The 17,550-nt window shown below is 36.7% G+C and overlaps 1 protein-coding gene across 3 annotated transcripts in view; it reads left to right on the top strand.

Moving 5' to 3' along the window:
• DSC1 (desmocollin 1) overlaps positions 1-17,550 on the top strand; it is a 36,214-nt gene that overhangs the window by 1,184 nt on the left and 17,480 nt on the right. For all 3 annotated transcript variants that reach the window (XR_014807822.1, XM_003127880.4, XM_013999268.3), the window contains exons 2-8: positions 2,432-2,516; positions 4,061-4,263; positions 5,504-5,620; positions 7,023-7,178; positions 14,606-14,750; positions 15,263-15,429; positions 15,876-16,010. Coding sequence is in view for 2 of the 3 variants with exons in the window: in XM_003127880.4 (XP_003127928.1) it covers positions 2,432-2,516; positions 4,061-4,263; positions 5,504-5,620; positions 7,023-7,178; positions 14,606-14,750; positions 15,263-15,429; positions 15,876-16,010 (1,008 nt within the window). In the remaining variant the exon portion in view is untranslated. The remainder of the gene's footprint in view (positions 1-2,431; positions 2,517-4,060; positions 4,264-5,503; positions 5,621-7,022; positions 7,179-14,605; positions 14,751-15,262; positions 15,430-15,875; positions 16,011-17,550) is intronic.

Raw genomic sequence — 17,550 nt, 5'->3', positions numbered from 1 at the left:
TCCTCATGGATGCTAGTCAGATTCATTTCTGCTGAGCCATGATGGGAATGCCTTTTTTAAAAATTTATTTTATTTTTTGCTTCATTTTAGCAAAATATTTTAGCATCAAATTATATTTTCAGTATTTATAAAGATTTTATTCTATGGGGATAAACATTTTTCCATATAAGTAACACACTATATGAGGTTGCCACAGTCTCATCCTGTAACTGCTGCGGGTGGGGGGGGGGGGGGGCGTGTACAAAAACTCAGAGATTTTCTTGGGTCAGTATTAGGTAAAATGTGATGAAAACTTCCAAGATACCCAAATTTCTTTTACTTTTGGTCTCTGCTCTGTCCAGTATCCTCTGATTCATCACTGCCCATCCATCCCTTTCCCCCATAATGACTCAAAGGGTGTCTGACTCCAGGTCCCTCCAAATAACTAAGCTGCTCATTTTATCTGAAAACCAGAATGGTATACTGGAAAACAGCATTGGCTCTGCCTGCAGAGGCAAAATCAATGAAATGGGGGTCCTAGGGCAGGAAGGAAAAAAAGATGGAAGTATGAGTGGGAACGTGGATATATCCTCTGAAAACAATGTATGTATATAATATATATAGTTATATATGGATATATTTATAGGTATGTGTATGTGTGTATATATATATATATATCTGTATTTGTATATATATTTCTAATTACATAATATTTTCACATTTTATATTTAGACCATTACTAATAGAATATTTTTATACTCAGAAAGTTCTTTAGATATATTTTAATTCATTCCCTGGCATTAGGAATGAAAATATTGAAAAGTCAAGTAAGATGCAAACTATTGCATTGGGAGTGGATAAGCAATGAGATCCTGCTGTGTAGTACAGGGAACTTCATCTAGTCACTTGTGATGGAACACGATGGAGGAAATGTGAGAAAAAGAATGTGTATATGTATATATACATATATATATGTATGGCTGGGTCACTTTGCTGTACAGCAGAAATCGACACAACATTGTAAATCAACTATAATAGAAAAAATACAAATCTTAAAAAAAAGTCAAGTAAATAAAAAATCTCACTTTAAAAAAAGTGATTATTTAAATTAAAGTGGTATACAAATACAACTTTTTTGCTTTTTTTTTTTTTTAAGGGCCTCACCTGTGGCATATGGAGGTTCCCAGGCTAGGGGTCTAATCAGATCTACAGCTGACGGCCTGCGCCCAGAGCCACAGCAACTCGGGATCCGAGCCACATCTGCAACCTACATCACAGCTCACGACAATGCTGGATCCTTAACCCACTGAGCGAGGCCAGGGATCAAACCTCCTGGTTCCTAATTGGATTTGTTTCTGCTGCACCACGATAGGAACTTGTAAATACAACTTTTTAAATTCTAGTTTTTCGTATTCTCTGCCTAAGTTTTTGTAAAATTACACATTACATTCAGATAGTCTGATAACATATCTCCAACAGACTTGGGTTAAATTAGAAAAGAAATGTATGCCCATAATATGGCTCATGGTCTCCTTTCCTTCCCCCCAGTAATGGGTCCTGTAACTCTAGAAACATGTGCTCAGAGAAAAATTGGTTATAAAATTGACCTATATCTTCTAGCCTTATTTTATATTTGAATAATAACAAAACAGTCATTTTGAAAAACATAAGAGGAAGTAAATAAACAGCAAATACCAAACAAAAGAAGCAAAGTAGGTTTAGAACTTAATAGACACTTTTAAACGGATAGCTTTTATTTTTCAGAAATTCTCGGCCTTCTCTCCTTAAGCAAGGTATATAGCTTTTTAAAACAATAGTTGTGCCTTGAATTTAATTGAAATTCTTTACCCTGTTGAAATCTACTCTCTATATTTTGAAATACATTCCTTTTTTAGTCTAGTTTTGTGAATGAACTCATTTAGACTTTGAAGTTTATGCCAAGCCAGTTCAAGGAGTGATTGGAGATCAGATAATATTTGTGGTTGTTGTTTTTTAGGAAGTTAAAAAACATACTCAAATATTTTCTTGACTTAACTATACCTCAAACTGTTTGGGGCTGTGGAGATAATGATTTGTGTACAAATATGTGATTATTATATTCCAGAGACAAGTACTTTCCTCATGCTAAAAAGTCAGAATGACATTTACAAATGGCCTTAGAGATGATAACATCTATATAAAGTCAATAGTTTTAACACATTTTCGTAAATGCAATGCAATTCAGATTCTAAGAACTACTGTTCATTTAAATTTTTTCATTGATATTAAATGACTATTGTTTCCCTAAAGCCACTTTCTTTGCTGTTTCCTTTTAAAATAAATATGAGAAATATTGAAGGAGTAGAAGATTAATTTGTTTCTGAATTTGACCATATTTTAACCAATAAGATAAAACTGTAATGTGAAAGGTTGGGATCAAATGTAATTCCCATTTTTTTTTCTTTCTTCTGAGGTTTTAATATTATTTTGCGATGCTTGTCAGAAAATATCTCTTCAAGTTCCTTCTCATCTTCCGGCTGAAGCACTTGTAGGCAAAGGTGAGAAACGATGTTAAGTATTCTGTAGTTTTGGAGTTCCCATTGTGGCTCAGTGGGTTAAGAACCCACCTAGTAACCATGAGGATGTGGGTTCAATCTCTGGCCTCGCTCAGTGGGTTAATGATCTGACATTGCTATAAGCTGTGGCATAGGTTGCAGATGCTAGGTCAGATCTGGTGTTGCTATGGCTGTGGTGTAGGCCAGCAGCTGCAGCTCTGATTTGACCCCTAGCCAGGGAACTTCCCTAAGCTGCATGTGTGGCTCTAAAAAAAAATTCCATAGTTTTCAGTGCTATATTTAACTTTGGGCTGCTCTTGTAAAGTTTGGGATAAAAGCCAGATGACAGCTATTTGGCACTAAAATTTGACATAAAATAATAAGTAATTATTTGGTTTTTGGTAGTGGTTAAAACAATTAAAGTACCAAGTTAGTTGTATGCTTCTCTTGCCAGAAAAATTAGCAAACATCTGAGAGGTAAATTACCTTAATTTAATATAAACAAAGCAAGGCACCAAAAGCAGAAGCATGTTTTAATTTCCTACTTCTAGTCTGGTGCCAAAATTCCAAAGCCAACACTCTTTGATTGATTAGATATAAAACAAGTGTCAACATTTAAATGCCCAAAATAAAATTTAAGCTTGAAGCTGATTACTATGACCAGGTACTCAGCAAGAATTTATGTGATATATATTTCACAGAATAGCTTCTGAAAATCAAATAACATTTTAAGTACTCACTATCACAGCGATACCTGAGGCATTGGTTGGTTGTTCTGAATCCAGCTGTAACATTTCTTTCATCCAGGTTTTTTAATTGGTTGGTATTACTGGGTCCAAGGGTAACATTCCTTTTATCTAGGTTTTTCATTAATCTTAAGTTTATATCTAGAAAACACACCTTGCCTACAGAAGTAGTATTCTTTCCAAGATAGGCAATGCTTTGCCCAGTGCTTTGAGGTTTCAAATTAATCCCTTATATCTTTTAAAATTACTTAAAAAGACACAGTCTATACTCTAAAAACACATAGTAAATATGCTAAATATATGAAATATAAATCTGTAAAGAAAGTATTTTGATACAACCACTAAGCCATTACTACATTTCTAAAAGATTTTATAGAATTGGTACTTGCTAGATTACTGAGAAATATTACTTAAGTATAGACCAGTTTTCTTATTTTTTGCAAGATAGTTTTAACTATCACAGATTATTGCAAACATGTTCAAAATCCACTGACATCAATAGAAAACAACACATTTGTACATGTGTATAAGAGTTAAAGTGGAAACAATAAATCCAGTAACATTAAAATATTTTATATCTTTTTATAAATTTATGATGAAAGCAGTGCAAACTGTGACTCCTTCAATTTAATTATTTAATTTTTATGGCCTCCAAGTTTTAAAATATTAAGGACTCAACACATTGCAAGTGTAACCTCCCTCTTTCTGCTTCTCATGCACAAGCTGGAAGTTGTCATTCCTGTAAAACTTGTTCTATTCTTGTTTCGCCTTACAACTTACTGTGAAATTTCTTCCCTGCAGTGAATCTGAAGGAGTGTCTGCAGTCAGCCAGTCTAATCCAGTCAAGTGATCCTGACTTCAGAATTCAAGAAGATGGCTCAATTTACACAACACATGACCTCATGTTGTCTTCTGAAAAGAAGAGTTTTTCCATTTTACTTTCGGACACTCAGAGAGAGGAACAGAAAAAGATAGCAATTGTTTTGGAAGCAGGAGGACAGAAGGTATATTAGGCAAGACTTATGCGTGATAATCTGCTTACAAGAGCCTTCATCTCCTATATTTCCTGCCGTGCTAAAATTATTACTCATTTCTTTGTCTATTCCACTTATAGTTAATATGTGTAAAGACCAGACTGTTTTAAGGAGTAGTAGAACTACTGACAAATGATGCAAAAATGAACAACTCTGTGGCCAGGGAGCAAAGTCAGACATCAAAGGTTTCAGATAATGTTTTAAGGTGTGGCAATAAGAACAGCTGACCTGAAGAACAAGGCTGGCAGGTCTAAAACTTAGAGATTGATTCCAGCTGGAGGTATTGTACTCCACCCTGCGTGGCATTCTTCCAAGCGACTAATGGGTCCTTCTTTAAAGAGGAGATGAGAACGTTGACAGCTTATTCCCATCTTAATAGAAAATTCCACAAGGTCCCTCTCTTCTGAGGATGGAGTATGGCCAAACGCCAGGACTGGTTTGAAAGTTCTGACTCTAAGTTGGACTTCTTGCAGTGAGTGGTGGTGATCAGGGAGTGGGAAGGGAGAAGGTTACTGGAATTCACATAAATCTCACTTTAAGCAAACTCTGCCCAATGGATATGGTCTTATGAAATAATTTATTAATAATAATTTATTAATAAGTGATTTGATTTCTAAGACTTCCTCAGCTCAATTTTTTGATTACAAGAACTTTTCATCAAATTTAGAATATGCTTACTTATTCCATATGCTTTTTATCTGTTAAAATTTAGAATAAGGCTTACAAAAAAATTACTTTATATCCAAATTCCCAAGAATATCCATATCCCATAAAATAAAACACGCTGGAACACACACTGGCATACAAATGCTTCCCACTGTAGCTAGTATTTTTAAAAATTTCAGTTGTATCACTCCTAATGGAATAAAATCAATTGTTAAATATTTGTTAATGGATTTTCTGCTTTTTAGAGGGGACTCAATATTTCTTAAGAGAGCATTCATTAAAACCCTGTAAAGTTCTGGTTGGTTAAGTGATTAAATCAGGAAATAGGTGAAACTAGTTCTTACTCTCGGTGAGAGAGAGTGTGTGCTTGCGTGTGTGTGTGTGTGTGTGTCTTATTAATAAAAAATGGAAATGGCTTGGGTGTTATCCATGATACTGTTACGTACAATCCTTACTTATTTTCTTCATGTTGCTGTAGATGGGGAAACCACAGCACCTAGAATGATATGCAATGCTGTATTTCTTCACCTCTCATCAAATGCAGGGTCCTGAGAGACATCTCGAAGACACAGTCCTCAAGCGAAGCAAGAGGCGATGGGCGCCTATTCCATGTTCACTGATGGAGAACTCACTAGGTCCATTTCCACAGCACGTTCAGCAGGTATATTCCATCTTGTCTGATTTTATATGTTAGAGTTTTGTTGGTTTCTAAAACTTTCCATTTGACTCTTTTTTTTTTTTTATGGCCGCACATGTATGGTATGTGGAAGTTCCCAGGCCAGGGGTCAAATCGGAGCTGCAGTTGCCAGCCTACATCACAAGCCAAAGCAACACCAGATCTGAGCTGCATTAGCTTGTAACAATGCCAGATCCTTACTGCACTGATCGAAGCCAGGGATTGAACCTGCATCCTCCTGGACACTATGTTGTGTTCTTAACCCGCTAAGCCACAACAGGAACTCCTAAAACCTTCCATTTGAATTGAATCAGGGCTTTATTTAACCTGTTGGTATAATAAGGATCATCTATTCACTAGAATTAGGGTCCTATAGAAGAGTTAGTACTGTATCACTTTCCTCCAAAAATCTTATTTAGCATTTAGAAGCATTTAGAAACAAGTTACATATTTTTATTTATTCATTTATTTTTTATTTATTTATTTTGCTTTATAGAGGCTGCACTCGTGGCATATGGAGGTTCCCAGGCTAGGGGTCCAATTGGAGCTGTAGCTGCCAGCCTACACCACAGCCACAGCAACATGGGATCTGAGCCATGTCTGCAACCTACACCACAGCTCATGGCAATGCCGGATCCTTAACCCACTGAGTGAGGCCAGGGATTGAATCCGCAACCTCATGGTTCCTAGTTGGATTCGTTCACCACTGAGCTATGACGGGAACTGCCACAAGTTACATATTTTGACTTAAATTGCTGATGGATGTTCTTAGGTCTGCATCCAGTTTCTCATGAGCACTCCATCAGACTTTAGCATTTGCATACAGTGGACACACCTACAGATTTTACGTAATTCAGATCTCCCTTTAATTAGTACTTGTTCTCACAAAAAAAAGGCCAGTATTTCTATTGTCCAAAAAGTGGTATCTCTGCCACTTTACTGAAGTGTAAACCTAAATCAGCTCTGAAATTACACAGTTCATGAAGAATTCATTTTGGAAGGAAAATTGCATTATTTCTTTTTTTTTTTTTAGTCACAAAAATTTCCACTCTAGATAATTTAAAACCACTGAAATCATTACTTTATATAGGAATACAAATAAATGAATGAGAATTGCAAGGCATATTCAATTCCACGGTTTTTCCATACATATGCGAATGACTGAAAAGAATTTAGGATCAAATAAGTGACAAGAGTTTGTGGGTTTGCATATTGCAGGATATGATTAAGAATCTGAGAAACAAGGGGGATAGTGAGTAGACAAGCAGAGGAAAGATGGGCAGGAAAGAGAGGAGGTGATCAAAAATGAACCGCCACAAGATATTAGGTTGAAAATACTAATCACGATATGTTTCTGCTTTTCCTAAATTGTCACTTATTGTTACAGGTCCAATCTGATGCTGCACAGAACTACACCATCTTTTACTCCATAAGTGGACCAGGAGTCGATAAAGAGCCCTTCAATCTTTTCTTCATAAATAAAGACACGGGGGATATCTTTTGTACACGAAGCATAGACCGTGAGCAGTATGAACAGTTTCCTGTAAGATTATTGCATTATTTATTCCGAACAATGTTTTTTTATCTGGCCTAATATTTTCCATGCTGCTTATTTATATATCAGAAAAAAATCTATTATTTGCCTTAATATTTTAAATATTGTTATCTCATAACAAACTTCAAAATTCTATTGGTGTCACTGATGAAGAAAGAAAGTAGATATCCTAAGGGAAGAAAGGGGGAAAGGCTATAGAAAATAACAATTTTAAAGTGTAGGTTTTGAGCTGTAGAATCCTGGGACAATAACAGTGAATTTATTGAATTTAAAGTTCTTTATAATAATGTATTTCAATTATTCTCCACCCTGACTGTACATTATAAATCACATAATAATTTTCTTCAAAGTATTGATGACTGGACCAATTCCCAGAAATTATTATTTAATTGTTCTACGATGGGACCTGGGCAGTTGAACATTTGAAATCACCCAAGGTGATTCTAAATATATCGTAAGGTTGAGGTCTCCTGCTTGAGCCTCTTGCATTGCAATGACCTTCTTTTCTTTGCTTCCCTTTGTCTTTCAGCAACAGAACTCTTGAGGGTCAACTTATTTCCTTAGTAAGGCAGAGTACATTTACCAATTTATCTTATTCTATCTACTCTTACCCTTAAAAAAATTCTAACCCTTCTGAAAATTAAGTCTTTTGTTTTTCTCCTTCAATTTCACCTATCCCCTTAGTGTTCTGGTGCCCAATCTGACATACAAGAGTAACTTACAGTGAGTTTCGGCATGATGGTGAATGTAACTGTTTAAGCACGTGATACCTTGAATTATAGGAGTATAATAAAGGGATGCTTTGCTCAAGGAGCACATGAAAGTGAAACTGATATTTGGCCAGTCCAAAAGTGATATCTTAGCAGATATCTGACAGCTGAATAGGAATTGGTGGCCACAGAAAGGCAGGAGTGAAAGAAGTCAGTAAATAGTGACCTGGAGGAAGGAGGTGCAGGAGGGAGGTAGCTAAGAGCTCTAGGCAGAGGCGTCAGCAGCAGTAAGACCCATGCCTTGGTTTAAAAGAAATCAACAATCACAAGTCTATTCTCCAAGTCCAAGGGGGAGGGGGAAGGAGTGGGATAGACTGGGAGCTTGGGGTTAATAGATGCAAACTATTGCTTTTGGAATGTATTAGTAATGAGATCCCACTGTGTAGCACTGAGAACTGTCTAGTCACTTATGATGGAGCATGATAATGGGATAAAAAAGAATGTGTACATGTATGTGTAACTGGGTCACCTTGCTGTACAATAGAAAAAGAAAATGTATTGGGGAAATAACAATAAAGACAATTTAAAAAAAGAAAGAAATCAGTAAGAACAGCAAACCCTGTCTGGAGCATTGTTTGAAGCTAAGGAAGCCTATGAGATATGAGGCTGGAGCAATAAGTAAAGACCAGAGCATGGAGGACCTGATATTTCATGCTGAGAACCATATTTTAAGGCTGTCAAAACACTATATAAGGTAGTGAAATATTTGAAACAACATAAATATTCCACTTCAGGGATTTCATAACTTTATAAAATGTTTGGATTAGAACAACCTTTTTTTTCATAATTTTATGCTCCCACCCAAATTATCTAGAATAAATATATTGTAGTCAGAATAATATCCAAGTTATTACTTTGAAAAGTAGCTTATGTTCCCATCGTGGCTCAGCGGTAACGAACCTGACTAGTATCCATGAGGACAAGGGTTCAACCCGTGGCCTTGCTCAGTGGGTTAGGGATCCCGAATTGCTGTGAGCTGTGGTATGGATTGCAGATGTGGCTTGGATCTTGTGTTGCTGTGGCTGTGGTGTAGGCTTGCAGCTGCAGCTCTGATTCGACCCCTAGCCTGGGAACTTCCACATGTTGCATGTGCGGCCCTAAAAAGACCCAAAAGAGAAAAAAAAAAAAAGTAGCTTACATAGGCTCTTATTGGAGCAGTATGCTAATCACTATTTCAAACATTTTGACCTTTTCATCAAAAAGCTAAATAATTGATAAATAGGTATATATATCTTATATATGTCTATGTAAATATATATGTCCTCTGATGCTTTTATAGCTTTCTTCCTTTAGAAGAAAAGATCTAACACTAGCAATCATTCTTGTGATGTACACTTCATTTCTTTTTCTGCTGAAAACATCCTGTTTATGGATTTTTGAGGTCCTCAGCTGCTTCTCACTGGTCAACCTGCTATTTTGGCTTCTTATTAAAATCATTGCCAGAGGGAAGGAAGGAAGAAGAGTTTAAAATTAAAATAAGTTACTTTGCTATTTCTTGATATATTTTAAAGGACAGAGGAATAAAATAGTTTGGAATTTTTCTTGAAGTGGGGCTTTTGAATGATTTTCTTTCAAAATTGCTCACGTTTGGAGTTCCCGTTGTGGCGCAGTGGTTAACGAATCCAACTAGGAACCATGAGGTTTCAGGTTCGATCCCTGGCCTCACTCATTGGGTTAAGGATCCAGCGTTGCCATGAGCTATGGTGTAAGTCACAGACGCGGCTTGGATCCTGCGTTGCTGTGGCTCTGGCCTAGGCCGGTGGCTACAGCTCTGATTCGACCCCTAGCCTGGGAACATCCATATACTGAGGGAAGCAGCCCTAGAAAAGGCAAAAAGACAAAAAAAAAAAAAATTACGTTTCTCTAGGTTCCATTAACATGATTAAGACTGAATTGACAAAAAGAGACACCATTGCAAATCAACAAAATTCATACAAGAAAATAAAATAACCAGATATAAACATGATTCAAATTATAACATCACTTGTGACACTGTGGAATGGAAGCCTTCTCTGTCAATAGAGAGGTTAAAATTAAAATACTATGTCTTTGCTTTTCTATCAAATCAATTTCACTCACTGTTATACTGGGAAGCTTGTTTCTCTAGAGATTGGTGGATTTTCAATACCTGTCACTTTTCCTTTTAGTCTTGGACAGGTTACAACCTCAAGAATCTGTTTTTGTTTTTGTTTTTTTGTTTCCCTGTCTTATGCACTGCTAGTTGTCTTATCTACTTCAGAGCTGTTGTGATCAGTAAATGCCATTTTGCCAACATTGGCAAAATCGTCTGTAAAGCTCTTTAAAAACATTCCAATGGAAGATCAAATAATGCACATATGCCAGAATTTTGTCCTCAAAACTTGGGGTTTTGATTGGACTTTCCAATTCTTTGCTTTTATCTAACCTATATAAACATTAATTACTGATAAATTATTGGTGTTTGAAATACTTTGATTTCATTGATTATTGGGAATAGTAGTCAAGAGTCAAATTCAATAGACATCATTACTGTGCTCCTGTTTGCTTCCTTGCCCCATGTTGTAGTGTTTAATCTCAGCTGGTAAAGATTTTTCTGGATGAGTCACGCCACTATTGTTTCACTACTACCATGAACATGTTAACATGTTGGAGAAATTTGTTTCAAACCATTCAACTCTAGGCTTTTAGGGATTTATATAAGGCCATTTCTCAAGATTTTAAAGAAGAGTTATATAAGAAGTAGATTTCCTTCAGTAGTTCCAAGCTATCCTATGAAAGAAAGCAGCTGCAAATACTCTTCCTCTTTGAATGTTGAGGAGAATCTGTACCTTTTATAAGTTTACAGGGAAAAGTCAATTCATCCCGGCCCCTTCTTACCTATCTGGCCAGAGCCTTAATGTCTTATGACATGTGATTTCTTTTCCAGACCCACAAGTCCATCCATTATCTTTGTATGTGTGTTGCTAATCCTTTTTTGCACATACTCAGCCTTGGTGTCTCTGCTCTCCCTTCCTCTGCCTAGTCTACTCTGGATACTCCTCTCTACAAGGCTAAATTTGAGTCCCAACTCCTGTGGACAACTGCCTGCATATTCCTAAAGATGACAGCAATTTCAAAGCTAAGGGCAAATTACAGTGCAAAAGAACTAAAAGAGATGAGGTTCTTAAAGCTACAGAAGGATTCAAGGGGAAATTATAATCACAATAGTACACACATGAAGTTTAAATAACAGTCTTCTAATTCAGGTGAAAATATGATTAATTCTATTAAAGTATAGTATTCTATTTATACCTATTCTAACAATATTTGAGTTTATTAATATTGCTTTTAATATAGAATAGTGGAAACTAGACCACAAAACTGTAACTTTTATTGAGCTTTTTGAAATTGTTCCTTAGTGACTAATTACAAAAATATTTGTAATTAGTTTCTTTATTATATGAACATAAGCAGATTCTCCTAGGGATCCAGGCTGTGGTTTAAAGTTTAACTGCATTTCTAGTTTAAATTATCTTTATAATCATGATATCATTTTTTTAATTTTGGAAATGCTCAGCATATTAGTAGTGAAAAATCAAACTAGTACCTGAAATTATACCAGAAACAAAATCACGATATCTGAAAATCAGGGGAATAGGAAATAATGATATTTATTTGCAGTTAAATATCAGAAAATGTTATTTCAAACTACAAGTGATTATATGGCAAGAAGTAGATGATCATTTCCATTGAAGAGAAAAGCTGGTAAAAATTAGGGTCAATTAGAGCAGGCTGGATTTGGGTTAGATAGGGAGAAGTTTTCATACCAATGAAATGAGGTAGAAGAATTTCATTACAAGAGTCCCGCAGAATATTTATGATAGTTTTTATACAAGGCAAACTTAAGGTGTAGTCCATTTTCCTAAAAAAGAAAGATGGAAAGAATTGAATGCAAAAAACTATTTATTGAAGAATTACTCAATGTAAGATACTGTGTTAGATGCTTCAAGCATACAAATATCCTAAGTCTCAGGCTTCTCCCATGAGCACAATCGTAATCTAACAGAGACATAAAAAAATCATATAGTTTCTCTGGCCAAAACTCTCAAAATGGCAGCTATTTAAAAAAAGAAATATTCACATCAGGGAGTTCCTGTCGTGGCTCAGCGGTAATGAACCTGACTAGTATCCATGAGGATGCAGGTTTGATCCCTGCCCTTGTTCAGTGGGTTAAGGATCCAGCATTACCATGAGCTATGGTGCAGGTCACAGCTCAGATATTGCATTGCTGTGGCTGTGCTGTAGGCTTGCAGCTGCAGCTCTGATTTGACCCCTAGCCTGGGAACTTCCATACACCATGGGTATGTCCCTAAAAAGATGAACAAATGAAAGGAAGGAAGGAAGGAAGGAAGGAAGACCTCAAATATGGGGGAGGGGGAGTGATTGCTAGGAAGGCTGAAGAATGTGGGATGATGATGGTGGTGACCTTGGCTGTGGTGGCGGTGGTGGTGAAGTGGTGATAATACACACCTATATTCCCATGTTAAGCAATGAGATACAGGAATCAGACTGATGGAAATCAAAATTTAAGTTTTTATTACTGAAAAAACCCAGCTGGAGGTTGTTTGGGGAAAAGTGAAAACAGGGACAGAGAGGACATGAATGGTTACTTCAAACCCTTCCATCCTAGAGATTGGAGTAGGAATTTCTCCCCCTCTAGATGGGCATGTGAAGATGAAATGTTGCTTTTCAACACAGCAGTGAGGATTTTGTGTTACTTTGGTGGATGATAGGAACATCAACGAACAGTCTGAGTAGGAAATTTCTTGATTAAAATTGTGCTTTATGGAAATGAATCTCACCCCTGCGTGCTCCGTAGTTTGGAGAAGGTCAGTTAGGACAAATGCTGGAATGTTGATAGGACAACACGTTGGCAGGATACAACAGGAGAGTTGATAGGATACATTTGGAGTCACATGGATGACAGCATTGGCAGCAGAACAGAGAGGATGAATGAGAGAGACACAGAAATGCTGTAATCTTTAGAATCTGGCCATTGACTAATACAAGACTGAAGAGAGGGAGGATCCTGGTTCATTCTAGAAAACAGTTACAGCAGGGAAATCAAGAAAGCTAGTTGTGGCGAAGCACTGAGTTAATACGGGGTTCACTTTGGGCAGGTTGATCCTGTCAGTGAAGAAAATCTGTTTAACTTGAAAACCATTTACTGAGCACTTCCTATGTATAAACCACATAAGGAGAGTGCAGAGATAATTTGATGGTGTTTAAATGGAAAGGGCATTAAATCTTGACATTTGGAGCCAAGATATATCATTTTGAGATAGAATTTGGAATATGTATATGATTTTATCAACATTTTTAGTACACAAGAAATACATGTTAACAAGAAAAATGAGAAAATACAGGTAAAGGACACATAATCAAATCACCCAGAAATAGCTGATATTTATATGTATATAAAAATCTGCAATTAACTAGAAGCATGTTTTGCATAAATTTTAGGGAAAAAAATGCATGTTATTAGCATGACTGGGGAATCCATACGCATTCCAACAAGCAGAACAGCATGCAGTTAATTCAGGGAATGGAGGAGCCCCATTTAGCTGGAGTACATGGAATTTGGTGGGAGAATAATGAGAAAGGATTGAAGCCATAGGAATGGCATAAACTGTGCTGGTGTGTCGTGTCTCTGTTACATAAGTTCTTACTTACATATGCCTTTGCCAATAATTTTTTTTTTTTTGTCTTTTTAGGGCCACACCTGCGGCATATGGAGGTTCCCAGGCTAGGGGTCCAGTCTGAGCTGTAGCCACCAGCCACAGCCACAGCCACAGCAATGCCAGATCTGAGCCTCGTTTGCAGCCTACATCACAGCTCACAGCAACACCAGATCCTCAACCCACTGAGCGAGGCCAAGGGTTGAACCCGAAATCTCATGGTTCCTAGTGGGATTCGTTTCTGCTGCGCCACAATGGGAACTCCAATGATTTTTTTAATTATTAAAGTATAGTTGATTTACAATATTGTGCTGATTTTGGTTGTACAGCAGAGTGGCTAAGTTATACCCATATACACATTCTTTTTGTTCTTATATTCTTTTCCATTATGATTTACCTCAAGAAATTGGATATAGTTCCCTGTGCTATACAGTAAGACCTTACTGTCTATCCATTCTAAATGTAATAGTTTATATCTACTACCCCAAACTCTCAGTCCATCCCTCTTCCCCCTCCCTCTTGACGACCAGAAGTCTGTTCTCCCTGTCCATGCGTCTGTTTCTGTTTTGTACTTTGCATCATATATAAATATATATATTTAGCTACATCTGTGGCACGCAGAAGTTCCCAGGCCAGGGATTGAACCTGTGCCACCGCAGTGACCAGAGCCACGGCAGGGACCACACCAGGTCCTTAACCTACTGAACCACCAGGGAACTGTCATTTGTGCCATATTTTAGATTCCACATAGTGATATCTTATGGTATTTGTCTTTCGCTTTCTGATTAACTTCACTTAGTATGATAATCTCTAGTTGCATTCTTGATGCTGCAGATGGCATTTTTTCATTCTTTTTAAAAACATTATGTCTCTCCCCAGCTGCTAGGCTTAATTTTTGTGCCTGATTTGTTACTTAGGAATCAGCTGATTGTGTTTGTCTACCTTTCAGCTCTATGCCTACGCAACAACTGCTGACGGTTATGCACCTGAGTACCCACTCCCCTTATTATTCAAAGTTGAAGATGATAATGATAATGCCCCATATTTTGAAAACAAAGTGACTATCTTTAGTGTGCCTGAGAATTGCCGAACTGGTAAGTTCACATTTTAGGAAAAACACAAGGTTTTTGCTTCAATGGAATTCCTCATTGATGTCTTAAACAGTTATGCAAAACATTTTTAAGTGCTTGACTTTCAAGGGTATTCCACATAAAACTTTGTAGTTTTATAAGATTATAGGCTCTTCAAAGGTCAACTTTTTGTGCTTATTTTCTATGTACATGGAGAAGTAACTGGTACATAAAGTCAACAACTTTGTTAGATTAACCCATGATGAAGAATTTGAGAACCACCGTTACCGAGGGTGGGGTGGATATTCTTACGTATGTAGGATACAAATTATGTTATCCACAGTAATCACCTATTAGAAAGTTCCAGATAAGGAGAACTTGGAAGGCACTTAGATACCTCTCCACTTAACTGTAAAATCAACCAACTTGTGGATTTGGGGGGAGAATATGCTACAGCAATGCTTTGATTTTATGTTCGTTTGAATTGAATTAATTGTTATTTTCAGTTGTTGACAGTATTGGGTTTCTCTAAACAGGAACTTCAGTGGGAAAAGTGACTGCCATAGACCACGATGAACCTGACACACTACATACTCGTCTGAAATATAAAATCTTACAGCAGATTCCAGACCATCCCAAGCATTTCTCCATACATCCAGACACAGGTGTCATCACCACAACTACACCTTTACTGGATAGAGAAGTAATGAATGAATTAATTAACTTCTCAGTCACTAAACCATATTTGAATCGATAATATGAACTCCCAGGGAAGTCACAGTAAGGCCCCCTGAGGCCACCTCTCCAAACATACTTCCCTACAGGCTGTGGTTAGGACTTGGGGGGATACTTTGTCCCTACAGAGATTTGGGGAAGGTATAAGATCTCACTTAAGAGATCATTGACCCAGTTTGATGTGTAGATGCTAAAATGGCTTTACATTTTGAAATATTAGAAACATCAGCTTTTCATTGTATTGACTGAAAATTCTCTTTTTCTATATTTGTATTGATGGTGGCTTTTTTTGAACGATAAAATCCAAAAGGAATGTTTGCAAAATAATCAGATCCTGAGCAATGACTATGAGAATCCTAATTTACAGGAAATATAAGCATTCATCAGTGTACCTTTCTTCCTTTTTTTTTTCAGAAATGTGATACATACAAGTTAATAATGGAAGTGCGAGACATGGGAGGCCAACCTTTCGGTTTATTTAACACAGGAACAATTACTATTTCACTCGAGGATGAAAACGACAATTCACCATATTTTACAGAAACTTCTGTGAGTATATCTATGTATTCATTTGTCTAGATTCATTTACTTTTTCAAAAAACAAATCTGGAATTTGATAGCTCTATGAGTGTACACATTTTGGATTTAATAGCCAACACTCACAAAATAGCATTCACTAACAATTTGATTTCTGCAAAAGTAAAGTGCCAGATATTTCTGGATGGTGGAAAATAACTGCTCTCTCATCTAAGAGCATCTTAGCCCTTGAGTTCATGCATGTGTTCAGTGTTTCTTGGATGCCAAGCTCTGGTATTAGATTCTTTGAACTCAAATTCCTTTTATAGGGTGAAGGAGTAAAGGCATTCATCTGTGTTCTTTACACCTCAGCTTCTTAAGATAAGAGATGGGTGAGTTCCCATTGTGGCTCAGAGGGTTAAAAACCTGACTAGTATCCATGAGGATTCGGGTTGGATTCCTGGCCTCATTCAGTGGAATAAAGGATCCATGTTGTCGTGAACTGCAATGTAGTTAGCAGACACAGCTTGGATCTGCCACTGCTATAGCTGTGGCATAGGCCAGCAGCTGCAGATCCAATTCAACCCTTAGCCCAGGAACTTCCACAGTCCACAGGTGTGGCTATTAAAAAAAAAAAAAAAAAAAAAAAAAAAAGATTACAGAAGGACTAATTTACATCTCTGCTCCGCTGGGGAGTCAGTAATACGTGTTGCCCACCACTGTCTATACATAGGCTCTTCCTGTGTTATATGTGAGCAAACTTTCACTGAGAAAGTACACAACACGAGAAATACATACAGGGTGATACATCCAGGAAATGATTCTTCCTTCTTGAACAAAATAGTGAGTCATCTTCACTCTTCCATTAATCTATACCGTATACCCGAATACATGTCAAAGAAGGGAAAGTCTGTAGTGAGAAACACAGTCATATGCTTTTTTACATTAATCCCTACAATTTACAAGGATATCTTTTTTCTCATAGTTCATAAGAGGAAATATAAGGCCAGTTCAGTAACTTGTTCATGTTCTCCTACCTATAGACCATGTAAGAGGAAAAAGTGGGATTAGAACTAGATTTGTTTTTAAAAATATATATATCTAGATCTGCTGTGATCCAAAGGCTATCATCCTTTTGTGAATTCATTTTAAATCTCTAGAAGATTCTGATTTACTACTGTCACCATATTTCTTTTGAGGGGGTGTAGGGGAGAGAAACTATGATCTAATGTCTCAAAAAAGGAAAAATTTTTCCTTAAGGTGTTCTCCTGTAAATCAAAAGTTTTAAAAAATGCAATTTATAATGATTTTTAAATACTGAAATCTTAATATCTTAATATAAAGCATTTTATGTATAAAAACAGGGCAATGGACTGTAGATGTTATAGAGGTTCAGAATAGGGACAAATCTGAGGGCTCGAATGATTAGGGAAATCACCTCAGAGAAGTTGCAAAATTAAGACATTATTTAGTGTTTGAAGAATGGAGAAGATCTGATACAGGGTAATTAGTTTATGGAGGAAAAAAGGGAGCTTATGTATTAAATGGCTAAATTCTTCCCAATGTATAATTG

The sequence above is a fragment of the Sus scrofa genome, chromosome 6, assembly GCF_054392235.1.
Source record: "Sus scrofa isolate SSC_HxYL_T2T_F1_AM1 chromosome 6, Sscrofa_HxYL_maternal_Yorkshire_Landrace_v2.0, whole genome shotgun sequence".
Lineage (NCBI taxonomy): Eukaryota > Metazoa > Chordata > Mammalia > Artiodactyla > Suidae > Sus > Sus scrofa.
This window is presented reverse-complemented; position numbering and strand designations above follow the sequence as displayed.